Below are 15,311 nucleotides of genomic sequence, written 5' to 3'. Positions count from 1 at the left end.
AGAAAGAAAGAAAGAAAGAAAGAAAGAAAGAAAGAAAGAAAGAAAGGCTTCATAGTTTTAACAAAGGAGGACCATTCCCACAACAAAATCCTCTTTGTCATTAAGAGACTATCTTGAGAATACCTTGAATTCACCTGAGTTGGAGCTAACTCTTCATGGTACACCTAAAGAACAAATCCCAACTCTCATGACTTTTACAATTTAAAATAAAAAGGCTGGGGCTGGAGAGATGGCTCAGTGGTTAAGAACACTGAATATTCTTGCAGAAGACACGGATTTGAATCCCAGCACCCACATGGCAGTTAACAACTGTCTGTAACTCCAGTTCCAGGGGATCTGACAGCCTCTTCTGTCCTCCGCAGGCATTGTATGACATGGGTGTGCTTACCTACATGCAGGCAATGCATGCATACACATAAAAATAATAAATACTTTTTAAAAATAGAAAGGCTAAACCTGGTGTATTGGTACATGCCTGTAAGTCCATCTCTTAGAAAGTAAAGACGGAGATCAGGAATGTGAGGTCAGCATCAGCTACATGGAGAGTTCAAGGCAAGCCTGGGCTATAGGAGACTCAAAAAAAAAAAAAACCAAAAAACAAAAAAAAACGGGCTGGAGAGATGGCTCAGCGGTTAAGAGCACTGATTGCTCTTGCAGAGGACCCAGGTTGGATTCCCAGCACCACATGGCGGCTACAAACCGTCCTTAACTCCAGTTCCAGGGGAATCCGAAGCCCTCTTCTGACTTCCGCAGCATTGCATGACATGGGTGCACTCACATACATGCAGGCAATACACTCATGCACATAAAATAATAAAATATTTTTTTAAAAAATCATCACCGGTCTGGGTGTGGTGGCGCACACCTTTAATCTCAGCCCTCGGGAGGCAAAGGCAGGTGGAGCTCTGTGAGTTCAAGACCGGCCTGATCTACATAATGAGTTCCAGGACAGCTGGGGCTACAGGGAGACCCTGTCTCAAAAAGACCAAAAAAAAAAAAAAAAAAAAATCATCATCATAATAGAAATAGAAAGAACGGGGCTGGAGAGAGCTCAGTAGTTAAGAGCACTGACTGCTCTTGCAGAAGACCCCGGTTGGATTCCCAGCACCCACATGGTGGTTAGAAACCATCCTTAACTCCAGTTCCAGGGGAATCCGAAGCCCTCTTCTGACCTCCATGGCATTGCACAACAGGGGTGCACTCATATACATGCAGGCAATACACTCATACATATAAAATAAAAATAATAAATAAAATATTTTTTAAAAAGAAAAGAAAAATAGAACAAGAGTGATTCCTTTCCCTGAATACCCCAGTTCCAGTTCCAAGCCCCTTCATCCATGCTGTGACCCTTTCTGTTGTTAGCGACAGCCCTCTTTTCCCCATCATCTCTACCAACCATACTAGTCCCTTTCCTGAGTCTTTGTTTTCTTCAATTCTTTTATTCACACTGTTTTTAGATTTCTTTTTACATTTATTTGTTTCTCTGTGTGTGCACTCGTGCAAATGTGCACATGCATGTGAGTGCACACATGCCACAGTGTGGCATTTTTGAGAGTTGGTTCTCTGCTTCCACCTTCATGTAGGTTCCAGGTTGTCAGGCTTGCTCGCAAAAACCTTTACCTACTGAGCTATCTCACTGGCCATACTGTTGTTTTTTTTTTGTTGTTGTTGTTATTATTTATTATTATTATTATTATTCAAATTATAGAGCTGAGCATAGTGTTGCATGCCTGTAATCCCAGCACTTTGGGAGGTGGAAGCAAGATAATCAGGAGTTCAAGGTCATCCTCAGCTACATAGTGAGCAGCCTTTGCTACTTGAGAGACCCTATCTCACCCCACCCCAAAATCAAACTGTGCTTTGGTTTTCCTTTACATCTGCCATCTGTGCAGAAATGAAATGTCGGGATCTATACAAAGCTTATAGTTAATAAGCAGTTCAAGATATCTGTGCAGATGGAACCAGAGGCAGACTATGAATGGCTTCTCACTCGAACTCAACTCTAGGGCATTCTACTCATGGTATGGCATAAGGAAACCCCAGCAAATCAGGCTGAACAAAGCTTATGCAGTGGCCAAACAGGAAAATAAATGTGCTAATAAATGCCCAAGCAAATAAGCAACAAATGTCTATTGAGATTTGGTCTCAGGTATCCCAGGCTAGCCTTGAACTCACTATGTGCCAAGGATAACACTGAACTTCTGATTCTTCTCCTTCCATCTCCCAAGAACTGGGATTACAGGAATTGACCACCACACCCAGTTTATGCAGAGCTGAGGATCAGACCCAGGACTTCATGCATGCTAGGCAAGCACTGTACCAACTAAGGTACATTCTCAGCATGCAACAAAGATTCTAAGCCTTGGAGACAGCTTAGTATTGCCTTGCAAGCATGAGGACTTGAGTTTGATCTCTAGGGCCCAAGTGAAAATAAATTGGGCGTGGTAATGTGTGCTTGTTATCTCAGTACTGGGAAGGCAGAGGTAGGGAGATTCCTTAGGGCTCACTAGTCAGCCAGCCTAGCCTAATTGGCAGGTTCCAGGTCAATGAGAGACCCTGTCTCAAAAACAAGGTGAACAGCTCCTGAGGAAAAACCCTGAGGTTGTTCTTGGGCCTCCATGGGCACTCCCCACACACACACGCGCACACACACACACACACACACACACACACACACACACACAAAGATATTCTGAACATAAGTTTCTGTCATGGTTAATTCCACTCTGTTGTACTGCCAGAACAAGAGTAAACCCTAAAACCAGCAACAATAGTCTGCATGTTGCCATCAGCCTAAGTTATAGTTATACACCATAGAGCGTCTCAGAAGTCAGTTCAGGTGTTCTAGAAGTTGAGAAGTTTCAGGGTTCTGCTCTCTCCTTCCCAGAGGAATGGTGATGGCTTCTTTGAAGCTGAGGCAGTAGCGAAACCATCCAGGCGGCCCTGAGTGAGTTCTTCCTCCCGTCTCTCTGCAGGTGGTAACTTTTGATGCACGGGGAGTCAGTGGTCACAGCAATCACATTGCTTTGTACACAGCCGTGAGGTATGATTCTCTGGGTGATGGAGGTGGGAGAGGGGCTGTCCATTTGCTCAGGGGTCACAGTTACTAAAACACCTTCCTCCTGGTCAGCTGAGCCCCAGGAAACTTTCTACTGTTACCATGTGGCTCTTGTTGGCCCTGTTGCTCACATCTTACCACATCCTCTTTGTGAGAATGCTCTCACAAGTCCTAGGAATGATTGCCTCCCAAGCAGATAATTTTTAATATTTTTATTTTTAGGGGTCTTTTTTCAGATTTTTTTTCTTTAGTTAGCATTATATAGGCATATTATTTTTAAACTTTTATTATCATATACATAATAATGGATTTCAGCATGACTTTAAAATTTTTTAATTGAATTTTTATGTATTTCATACAGAACATCTCAATCTTAATCACCTTTATACCCCCTTACCCACTGGCACCCTCCTATAGGCCCCCCCCACTGGAATTCATACATTCTGTCATTTGTGTTAAGGCCTATTGTCTCAAGTTAGTGTTCCCAGACATTCCTCAGTGCAAATTCATCTACTGAGGTCTACTCAGCCTATCTAGAGTCCCTCACTTTAGGAAGATCGGCTCTCCCTCACCCAGCAGTAATCAGTTGCCAATATTTCTTCAGCTAAGATTAGGGCCTGCTATCCATTTCCCCAGTTCTATGCTGAGTTTTTGTCTGCTTGAGTTTGCATGGGTCTTGTGCATCCTGATACCATTGTTGTAGTTTCATATGTACAAGGTCCCAGGAGCTTGTAGGACTTTATTTCCATATAGTCCTGCACCTCCTCCTTGCTCTTACAATCTTTCTGCCCCCTCTTCCACAATGATCTCTGATCCCTGGGTGGGTGAAGTTTAATATAGGAGTCTGGACCAAGGACCACATCATGACATTTTCATACATGTATATATTTTGATCATATTCATCCCATTGACCTCTTTTGCCCCCCTCTCATTTCCTCTGCCTCCTTCCCCTTCCCAACTAGTTTTCTTTCTTTCTTTTTTGGGGGAGGGTTGACCCAATCACTTTCATCAGGGTTACTTACAGGAGCATGAACACCTTACCAGTGGCCACACCACTGAAGAGAATATCTCCCTCTCCCAGCAACCAAGAGGGATGGGTCTTTTCTGTTTGTTTTTGGTTTTTGGTCTTTTTTGCAACAGGGTCTCCCTGTAGCCCCAGCTGACCTGGAACTTACTATGTAGATCAGGCTGGACTTGAACTCACCCGCTTCTGCCTCCCGAGTGCTGGGTTTAAAGGCGTGCTTCACCACGCCTGGCCATGGGGTTTTTTGTTTGTTTTTTAATGTAGTTTTTTTTCTTTTATTTATTATTTTTATTTTATGTGTATGAGTGTATTGCCTGCATGTATGTAAGTACACCCTTGTCATGAGATACCTGCAGAGATCAGAACAGGGTGTCAGATTCCCCTAGAACTGGAGTTACGGACGGTTGTTAGCCACTGTGTGGGTGTTTGGGATCAAACCTGGGTTCTCTACAAGAGCAGCCAGTGCTTTTAACAAGCATGCCATCTCTCCAGCCCCCACACACTTTTTGTTTTTGAGGTAGGGTCTTCCTGTGTAGTCCTGGCTGTTCTAGAACTTGCTGGGTAGACCAGACTGACTCAAACTTGTAATGTTCCTCATGCCTCTGCCTCCTGAGCACTGGGATTACAGGTGTGCACCACCATACCCAGCTTAAAAGCTGAATTTTATTTTTATCCCCTGGATAAATTGGGTAAGTGATTTTATCTCCATCCTTACTTTGGCCACAGAAACATGCAAGACCAAATTTACAAACTTGTAGGAGTAGATTCTATGGCTCTGTGTACCCAGTTCTGTCTTCCTTCTCACTCACTTTGTATGTTCCATTACAGATGTTGTAGACTTTCCAGTCTTTCTCTGGAGAAGATATATTTATATAATATGAAATCCCAGTTCTTATGCTGGGTGTGCTCATAATCCCAGAATTTGGGATACTGAGGAAGATTTGAAATTTCAGGCCAATCTATGCTATATAGCAATGGCCATCTCAAAAAGCATGTTTTTAGAACCATCCTATTTTACTGATATTCATGTTCATTTTACCACTGAAACCAAAAATGGAACCTCAAAGATGTTCAGTGATTTAGCATCAAACGAACACAGACCACATTCCCTGCCCTCCAGTGAAGCAGTCTGCTGGGACTTGGATCAGCAGTGTGCTGGGCCTGGCCTAGCTACTGAGGAAGGAAAGGGGCAGTTTTCCAGCACCCCATCCAACAGCCCAAGGCTTTAGAATAATCAGGTGGCTGGGAAGTCCTCTCCTTGGATGCTTTACTTTTCTATTACCACCACAAAAATGTGTACCTTTGACTGTAATGTGGGGTGTGCCATTCTTGAATATGAGTGGACCTAATGCAACTAACAACACATTATTATACCTGTGGAAATGGCCATTAGGTGCTCCTGGCAAATTTTAAGTGAACCAATCACAGCCAAATTGGCATAAATAGGCATAAATGCATATTTTCATGCAAAGATACAAGGAAAAGTGAAGCATCCCAAGAGTGGATTTTCTAGCCACTTGATTCTAAGGCCTTGAGCTGTAAGACCCGGCTGTTCCACTAGAAAAGGAACAGGGCTCTGCCTCGTTCCAGGTACACCCTGAGCTTTGTGACTTTGTACCCAGGTATTCAACTGCACCAGAGAAAGAATCAGCTCAGTCTACTGAAAACTAACCAGGAGCACCTAAGCAGGCAGGTGGCCAGGGCACTTGAGGTAGACTTGGTGGTTCAACCCCTGCTCTAGTCACCACTGAAAGGGGGCACAGGGAAGGCTTTGTTCAGGGCAGAGAACACCGGGCTGCAACTGTTTGCAGACCTGCCTATGACCATTTTCTTCAGAAGATACTGGAGTGCCAGAGGCTCTCAAAATTTTTGAGTTCTCTCTCTACACTAAAGTGGGCTACTGCACTTCAGCTAAAGCAATATGTGGACATACCCACCATCTGCTAAAACATTCTCCACTCTCTCTTCCAGCTAAATCCATCAGACTCATTTTCATCCTCACCTATGGCGTTTGTTCCTGTCACTTATCAAAATGCTGCTTTGACTTGCTGGTACTGGCTGGTCCTCCCATCTCTAGTCTCTCTTGCCACCTCTCATCCTCTTCCTGGTTTTCTTCTCCTTCAAGGACCCTCAGTGTCCTTGTCTCCAGGGTTCCCTTCCCATACCTGTTCAGTACTGTTCCTCCAAAGCTGTGAGGTTTGTATGATTCTCAGGTGTGTGCTTCTAATACTTCTGTCCTGGTATACTGTTCTAGTTTGTGTCTCAATTGCTGTGACAAAATACTCTGACCAGTACCAACTTGGGGAGGAAAGGGTTTATTTTATCTTACATCTCCCAGGTCACAGTTCATCAGGGAAGCCAAGATAGGCACTCAGGACAGGAACCTAGAAGCAGGGGCTGGAGCACAGACCACGGAGGAATGCTGCTTACTGGCTTGCTCCCCTGGCCCCTGCTCAGCCTGCTTTCTTATATAACATAGGCCTACCTGCCCAGGGGTGGCACCACCCACAGTGGGCTGGACCCTCCCACATCACACAACAATCAAGAAGATGCCCCACAGACATGGTCACAGGCCAGTCCTATGGAAGCAGTTCCCCAATTGAGGCTCCCTCAACCCAAGTGTGTCAAGTTGACTAAAGCTATCCAGCACATATATGATAGGTAAAAATTTGTGGGAGAACGATCGAATGGAAGATGAGGCACCGAGACACAGGTAAAACTCTTAGGGGGATAGAGCTTTATTTCGCACGGGACACATTCCCCTCGGGGAAGTGAAAATGTCAGCCCATGGGTTGTGAGCTGGGGCTTATATATGGGAGCTTCAGGTGCAGAAGGGGGGGTGGGAAAAATCAAGCGGGGAGCAGGAAAAGCAGGGCTTGTAAACCTGGCTCCATTCTGTCTGCCAGCCAGGATCTGGGTCAGGAAGTGTTTATTTTTTTGTCCTCTTAAGATAAAGGAAAAGCTGCTGTGCTAAACAGCTCCTAAAATTTCTGATTAACAGGCAGGATCTGCTTATCTTGTCTTTGGAGATCAGAGGAAAGGCAGGCTGCCTCTTAGAAGAATCTTCTTCCCTTGACTTCAAAGGCCAAGGTGCTTATCGTCTCAGTTCCCTTTTTCAGGCTTGAAAATCCAAAGTCCACGGGTCCCTGTTGAGGAGTGGGGGAAGCTGCTGCTGTTTGAAACCCTAATAAGATACCCACCTCAAAGTCAGACTATCCACAGGGCTCTACCCAGAGTGCAGGATAAGCCATCTCCTTCTCAGGGTCCCAGAAACCAACGTTTTCCCCCCTTCCTTCCTTCCTTCCTTCCTTCCTTCCTTCCTTCCTTCCTTCCTTCCTTCCTTCCTTCCTCTCTCTCTTTCTTTCTTTTCCTCCTTCCTTTCCTTTCTTCCTTCTTCCTTCCCTTCCTTCCTCCTTCCTTCCTTCCTTCCTTCCTTCCTTCCTTCCTTCCTTCCACCTTCCCTTCCTTTCCTCCCTCCCTCCCTCCCTTCCTCCCTCCCTCCTCTTTCCTTTTCTTTCCTCCCCTCCCCCTCCTTCCTCCTCTCCTTTCCTTCTCTTTCCTTTCCTTTCCTTTTTAGGACAGGCTCTCCCTGTAGCCCCACATCTGGTTCAGAACTTGCTATGTAGACCAGGCTGGCCTCAATCCTACAGAGACCTGCCTGTCTCTGCCTCCCCAGTGCTGGGATTAAAGGTGTGTGACAGCATGCCCAGCAATCTCAGAAACCAATTTCATGAATTTTTCTGCTCCTCAGGGTGTGACAGGAAGTCAGTTTCATGAGTTTATCAACTCTCTCTCAATTTCTCCCATCTAACTCCTGCTCCAAGAGTCCCTATTCATATATGTGTGCATGTGTAGACAGGCTACTCACCCCTCCTTCTTTGTCTGCTTTTTCAACACAGCAGGAAGCATTCCAATCATTAATGTTGGACTTACCCCATCCTTCCTTTCAGGGCAGTGAGCTCAGAAGGTGGGAGTGAGGGAGGTCAGTAGAAAAAAGGAAATATCAGGGAAGAAACATCAACTAACATTTAAAAAAATTTTTTTTAATTTTTTATTTTATGTGTATGTGTGTATTGCCTGCATGTAAGTAAGTGCACCTGTGTCGTGCAGTGCCTGCAGAGATCAGAAGAGCCTGTCGGATCCCCTGGGACTAGAGTCACAGACAGTTGTTAGCTGCCACGTGGGTGCTGGGATTCGAACCCCGGTATTCTACAAGAACAACCAGTGTTCTTAACTGCTGAGCCATCTCTCCAGCCCCTAAAATATTTTTTTTAACCATACTCGCATAGTTTCAAGAAGAAAAAACATTTTTTTTGGTCTTTTTGAGACAGGGTCTCCCTATAGCCCCAGCTGGCCTGGAACTCGGTATGTAGACCAGGCTGGCCTCGATCTCACAGAGATCCACTTGCTTCTACCTCCGGAGTCCTGGAATTAAAGGCATGTGCTACCATGCCTAGCTTCAAGAGAAAATTTTTGAATGATCCAAGATAGTTCTTTCATCTCTAATGGGAAAAACTTGAGCCAGATTGTTCCATAAGCCATAGACCAGCTTATGAATTAGCTGTCTGTAGATGAAATGCCCACTCTGGTCCTTTCAGTGGTAGCCAGAAGTATAGAATTCTGGGAATTTGGATGGTGATTTGTACTGTAGAAGCCCTGGAGAGCCTGGCTGTGTGTGGTATGGGCTAGAGCCCTGCAGGCCTTCCTCTGAAGCCCCTCCTGTTATACAAAGGAGCAGGCCACTGCTACCCTCTCATGCTTGTCATCTCCCTCCTCCAGGGCACTGCACTCAGAACGGAAGTTGCCTAAAGGTAAGGCTGTTCCTTTTGCAACTAGTTACTATCCCTCTAAGAAACTTCTTGGGGAAATTTACATGTATAGTTGGCCCCTCATATATATGGGTTTGTATCTATGGATTTAACAGCCAGATCAAAATTATACTAGGGTCAAAAAATAGCACCTGTACTGAATATGTGGAGATTCTTTTTTCCTTATTAGTCCACCAGTAATATAATGTAACAGTTATTTCCATAGCATTTACATTGTATTAGGGAGATGTCTTAAGGTATACAGGAGAATATGGGTAGGTTCTATGTAAATACTGTCATTTATAAGCAAGACCTGAGCATCTATAATTGTAGTATCTACGGGAGCCCTGGGGTACTAAGGGACACCTATATACACAAAGAGACCCTAGCTGTGCAAGGGTTGGAAGGCAGCCACTCTTCTCACTCAGTTGGGGGTGCTTGTCAGGTTCAGATTGTATCCATTGCCCAGTGCCCTGTCTGGTTTTCTCACAGCATAGGCAGTTCTTTTCCACACTGGTATTTTCTTAGTCTGTTTATCCAAACCCCCACCTCCCACCACCCAATTAATTAACCAGGTTATAAGTGCCTGCCAAGTACCTGGTGGACTGATGTGCTTGCAATAGGAAGTCTCCCTAATCCCCTAGAAAGGCCTAGTCCCTTGCTGGCCATTTGCTGCAGGACATCCTATTTTACTTCTCTGAGCTAGTTTCTGATCTGTCCTACCTCAGAAGGTAACGTGAGATCCAATAAATGAAAACATAAGTAGTATGTGCCCTTTTCTGCATGGGCTTACCTATTTATAAGCTGTCAGGACTTTGGAGCATGGCTATATTCCATTTGATTCTTAAATCTATCCTGACATGGCAGGCCCTACACTATCAATACTATTTTATCAACTAGAAAGCAGAGGTGCAGAGAAGTTAAGGGACTTTGCATGTCAATTTTTTATTTTTATTTATTTTTTTAATATTTTATTTATTTTTATTTATGTATATGTGTGTATTGCCTGCATGTAGGTAAGTGCACCTGTGTTGTGCAGTGCCCTGGGAGGACAGAAGAGGCTATCAGATCCCCTGGAACTGGAAGGACAGAAGAGGCTATCAGATCCCCTGGAACTGGAGTTACGGACAGTTGTTAGCTGCCATGTGGGTGCTGAGATTTGAACCCAGGTCTTCTGCAAGAACAGCCAGTGTTCTTAACCACTGAGTCATCTCTCCAGCCCCTATTTTTATTATTTTTAGAGACAGGGTCTTACTCTGAAGGCCTGCCCTGGAACTCACTATGTAACCCAGACTCACTTCAAATTCATGGCAGTTCACCTGCCTCTTCCTCTTGAGTGCTAGGATGATAGGTATGAGCCAACATCCCCAGCTCCTGTCAGAGCAGATCTAAAAACAGGTCTGTGGCCTCCCAACCCAGAACTTCTTGTGTCCATCATCTTGCCCTCACCCTTACAAAAGGTGGCCAGATTCCAACCTAAGCAGCCCACTTCCTCTTGCTAGGACACAGTGGGAGGAGGCCTCCTGTGGCCCTTTTATTCTTCCTGTCTGGGAGAATTCTGAACAAAGAGCAGCTTTGGTGCCATAAGGTACCTGGCAACTGAACAGTAACCACCCTGCCTTCCTTGAACCACTGGAAAGGGGATGCGGTGCTCAAGGGAACTCCTGGCTGGGAGCAGCAGAGCCCTTCATGTCTCCCTGTCCCCTTTTTACCCAGGGTGTTCAGTCCTCATGCTTCAGTCTGTGAATGTGCTGCGGAAGTATCTCTCCCTCCTGGATCTGCCCTGGTCTCTGCTGTATCCTCAGGATGTCCTCTTTGTGCTCACCAGGAAAGAAGTGGCACAGGCGAAGGTGAGGATTATAAATTCCTGGATAACCTCAGATCCCCTCAGATCCTCCTCAGATCGCTCCTCGAAACTCAGCTTCTGTGGAACACTTTCCAAGAAGCTCAGCATCTGCCCTGAGTGTTATACTATGCCAGCTAGACCTGAGAGGCATAAATTTTCAATGACTTCGACTTCTGTTCTGATTACAAAATTTTAGGAAACTCAGAAATACATAAAAGCATCAATAAAATAAAACTTTTATTTTATTGGAGAGATGGCTCAGTGGTTAAGAGCACTGACTGCTCTTGCAGAGGATCTGGGTTTGGTTCCCAGTACCATATGGCAGCTAACAACCATCTGTAATTCCAGTAACGGTATCCAATGCCCTCTTTTGGCCTCCACGGATATTTCATGCAATGGTGTACATACATACATTCAGGCACACATACATACACATAAAATAAATCTCAAAAAGAAAAAAATAAGCTGGCAGTGGGGCAGGTGATTCTGAGAACCATTAGAGTTCGGGGGGACTGTGAGTTGATGAGAATCACTCCAGACTGTCTTTAGATACAAGCTTTAGTAGACTGAGGTCCACCACATGAATGAAAACTGAGAGCTGATTTTTAGAACTGAAGATAATTTATATATATACACATACACACTTTTTTGCATAACTTTATTTTCTACAATAAATATTTATACCTACTAAGAAGTACTTTGCTAGCTGTTGAGACTCCATGTAGAGCAGAAATAATTCTCTATTGTTGCTTTCATAATTCATTAATTTGGGGGAGGGGGTTGAGACATAGTCTCATGTAACCTAAGCTGACCCTGAATGCCTGATCCTCCTGCCTCAGCCTCCCAAGTGGGATTACAGGCATTGATTATTACAGCCAGCTATTTTTTGTTTTTTATTATTTTGGTCTGGCTATAATCATGTATTTTTTAGATGGGTATGTGTGTGTGTGGTGTCCATGAGTGTGTTTGTGTGTGTTTATATATGTTTGAGTGCACATGTGTGTTGAAGGCCTAACATTGATTTGGGGAGTCTTGCTTGATTGCTTTATTTCACCAAAGCAGGGACTCTTAGCTGAACCCAGAGCCTGCCTATATTGCTAGGCTGGTTAGCCATCTTGCCCTGGGGATGTTTCTATCTGGAATTGTAGGCAGGCTATAAGGCCCGCCCAGAATTTGTGTAAATTCTAGGGATCGAAACTCTGATCCTCACACTTGCCCAACAGGAGCTTTAAACACTAAACCACCTCCACATCCCTCTATTCATGTTTTACTCTTTTCTAAATCTCTTAAACTAGAAAGATTAGCTTTTTAAAAATTGTCAGTCTTTAAAGAATACTATTAATTTTAGCTGGATGTGGTGGTGTACACCTTTAATCCCTGCACTCAGGAGGCAGAAGCAGACATATCTCTGTGAGTTGGGTGCCAGCCTTGTCCACATAGCAAGCTCCAGGCCAGCCAGAGCTACAGAGCGAGAACCTCTCTAAAAAAGTACTATTAATTTCCTTTGAAATATTCCTTTATAGTTCCCATTGTTTCGAAGTCCTAAGGAGATACATTAGAATTTACAAACGTGAATATTGATCGATCTCACTATTTTCAGTTTCATATTTGTGAATGTATCTACTTGCAGAGTTCATTTGTAACTCCAAAACCAACACCAGCCTTGCCTTTGTAGCCATTTACAGATATCGGCATTCACAAAGCACTGAAAGTTTGAGCTGCCTGATACACAGTCCTGTTCCCAGAGGAAGACTGAACAAGAAAACACTGCCTTGTGGCTCAGCTCTCACACTGTAAAAATTGTCCTTTTCATGGTGTATTTAGTGCCACATTGTTCTCTCTTTTTTTTTTTTTTTTTTTAACAAAATAGTATATTTTGTCCTGGAAATGTTCTCATTTTTATGCTTTTTGTTATTTTGCTGTTTAAACTGGTTACGGTATAGTGCTGAAGCTAATTAATGTCCCTCAGTACAAGAGGTACCATACAGTGCTACTGGCCATTAAGCACAGTGCTTTTAAGCAGAAACACACATAAAACAAGGTTACGCTGATGAGTTGATGAAAATGCTGTACCAGAGGCTTAGTGGCTTCATAGAACATAACTATTAAAAACAATGAGAAATGATTATGTAATCAACATGTAGTCCTCTTGTTGGTTTATAATTTAATTCCTTCTGAGTGATGGAATTTAAGTTGTATTTAGTTTTTTTGAGACAGGGTCTCACTGTGTATTCCTGGCTGGCCTGGAACTGGCTATGTAGATCAGGCTGTCCTTGAACTCACAGAGATCTATCTGTCTCTGCTTCCCAAGTGCTGGGATTAATGTTGTGTCACCATGCCCAGCTGTGTTTAACTTTTATATCATTTTCCTTCTATAATTAATATTGACTCATCCAGTAAATATACTTCTATAATTGTGTATGTGGTGTTTGTGTGTGTCTGTGTGTGCACAAGTGTGTGTGAGTATAGACACATATTTGTGTGTATGTGCAGAAGCCAAAGGTTGAATGTGAGGTGTCTTCCTCAATGCTCTTCACCTTATTTTTTGAGACAGGATCTCTCAGTGAACTTGGACGCTCATTAACTCAGCAAGACTAGCTGGCCAACAAGTCCCAGGGATCCTCCTGTCTCTGCCTCCCCTGTGATGGGACTATAGGCATAAGCTTTACTATGTCTATGTCTAAATAACAAGATAATATATGCTTCCCGCACTGAGTGGGAAGGAAAAGCCATCCTATACTTATATACCATTCCTCCTCCTTATACTTCCCAGCCTATCTAATTCAGAGAACTTTAGACATAGTGCTGTAGCCTGCTTCACACAAAACACTCATTTGTGCTAAGTGAGGAAGTAGAGCAAAATGATTAAGAATGTAGGATTGGTGAGATGTCTCAGTGGGTAAAGGTGCTTGCCCCCAAGCCCTCCATATGCATGCAGTAGCACATGTATACCCCCACACATACATCCACACAAATAAATTAATGTGGTTTTAAGTTTTTTTATTTATTTCTATTTTATGTGTATGAATGTTTTGCCTGCATGTATGTGAGTGTACCCATGTCCTGCAATACCCACAGAGAACAGAAGACAGCATCAGATCCCCTGGAACTAGAGTTAAGGATGACTGTTAGCAGCCATATGAGTGCTAAGAACTGAACCCAGGTCCTATGGAAGAACAATAAGTGCTCTCACCCACTGAATCATCTTTCCACGCCCTAGTCAGGTGTGGTGGCACACACCTTTAATCCCAGCACTGAGGAGGCAGAGGCAGGCAGATCTCTGTGAGTTCAAGGCCAGCCTGGTCTACATAGCGAGTTCCAGGACAGTTGGAGCTACAGGGAGACCCTGTCTCAAAAAGACCTCCCCCCCCAAAAAAAAGTGTAGGCTCTAGCTAGAGTCAGTTAGAGGGCTCTGGGCTTGAATCTCAGCTATACTACCTACTAGATTAATGAGTTCCTTTATCATTATTTATCACGTGTGTGTGTGTGTGTGTGTGTGTGTGTGTGTGTGCGCGTGCACGTGTGCGTGTGTGTGTGTGTATACATGTGCCACAGCATACATGTGGAAGTCAGAGAATAACTTTCTAGAATTGATCCAAGCATTGAACTCAGGTTGTCAAGTTTGTATGGCAAGCGTTTTCACCCTTGAGCCATTTTGCCATCCCTTTATATCTTTTTATAGTGAAATATAAACAATTTAATTACAACTAGAACTAATCAGTTATCAACATATTAGGAGAATGGAGGTGGATGGAAAAAGTGTGACTGTTAGTTATAACATCAGTGTAGTAAATGTTTTGTTTAGATCTTCTATCCCAAGGCCCTTGCATAAGTGTAGAACAAGATGGTCTTCCGTCTTCAAAGTTCCTGGCCTTGTTTTACATGAAATATATATATTTAAATGTTTCACAATTAGTCTTCTGTCCATTTTTTAAAATTATTTATTTAATAACCATATAATTAGAAGAGGCTTTTCATTACAACAGCATTGACATATTCAATAACAATTTCCAGAGCTAAGATGTGTCTCTTTCAAAATTGGCTGTAAATTTTTAGGTTTACAGTTGAATTAATACAGTTATACAATATTGTACTCGTATAAACCCTGTAAGACAAAAAATTAAATGAGATTTTAACCTTTAAAAAAGATCTCCATTTTCATTATTAAAATACACAATTTCATACAGAATAATTCATTTTCAATGCAGTTGACATTAAGATGTTTGCACAGGCATTTCTAATCTCTATATATTACTAGTCACAGTTGGTTACTTTCTGAGCTCCTTGGCATCTGAGCATGGATATAAAGTCATCAGGTGGATTTCAGTGGTAATGTTTTTCACATCTACTAATTGTTAAGGAGCAAATTTTTATGCCTTGAAAAATTATTTTTTATTTATTTATATACCCACTTCCCAGGTAGCACCCTCCCTTAGTCTCCCTCCCCACACTAGAGCCCTTATACTCTGATATCCCTGCTACTGTCTGCTGTGTTTTTGGCACCCCCAGCCATTCCCCACTACTTGTCCATCTGATGAATCTAGTCAGCCTATCTAGAGGTCTTTGTTTTAG

At 43.3% G+C, this 15,311-nt stretch overlaps 1 protein-coding gene across 3 annotated transcripts in view; it reads left to right on the top strand.

The window, feature by feature from the left end:
- Pigl (phosphatidylinositol glycan anchor biosynthesis class L) overlaps positions 1–15,311 on the top strand; it is an 89,687-nt gene that overhangs the window by 67,147 nt on the left and 7,229 nt on the right. For 2 of the 3 annotated variants that reach the window (XM_008823557.3, XM_008823486.3), the window contains exons 4-6: positions 2,979–3,046; positions 8,865–8,896; positions 10,610–10,743. In XM_008823557.3, the coding sequence (XP_008821779.1) occupies positions 2,979–3,046; positions 8,865–8,896; positions 10,610–10,743 (234 nt within the window). Of the gene's footprint in view, positions 1–2,978; positions 3,047–8,864; positions 8,897–10,609; positions 10,744–12,414; positions 12,533–15,311 lie in introns of those variants that run through there. The other variant, XM_008823635.3, reaches the window with a different exon arrangement.

The sequence above is a fragment of the Nannospalax galili genome, unplaced genomic scaffold (genome assembly GCF_000622305.1).
Source record: "Nannospalax galili isolate Female #2095 unplaced genomic scaffold, S.galili_v1.0 scaffold530, whole genome shotgun sequence".
In the NCBI taxonomy this organism is placed as follows: domain Eukaryota; kingdom Metazoa; phylum Chordata; class Mammalia; order Rodentia; family Spalacidae; genus Nannospalax; species Nannospalax galili.
Note: the sequence above shows the minus strand (reverse complement) of the source record. Positions and strands in the feature narration are given on the sequence as shown.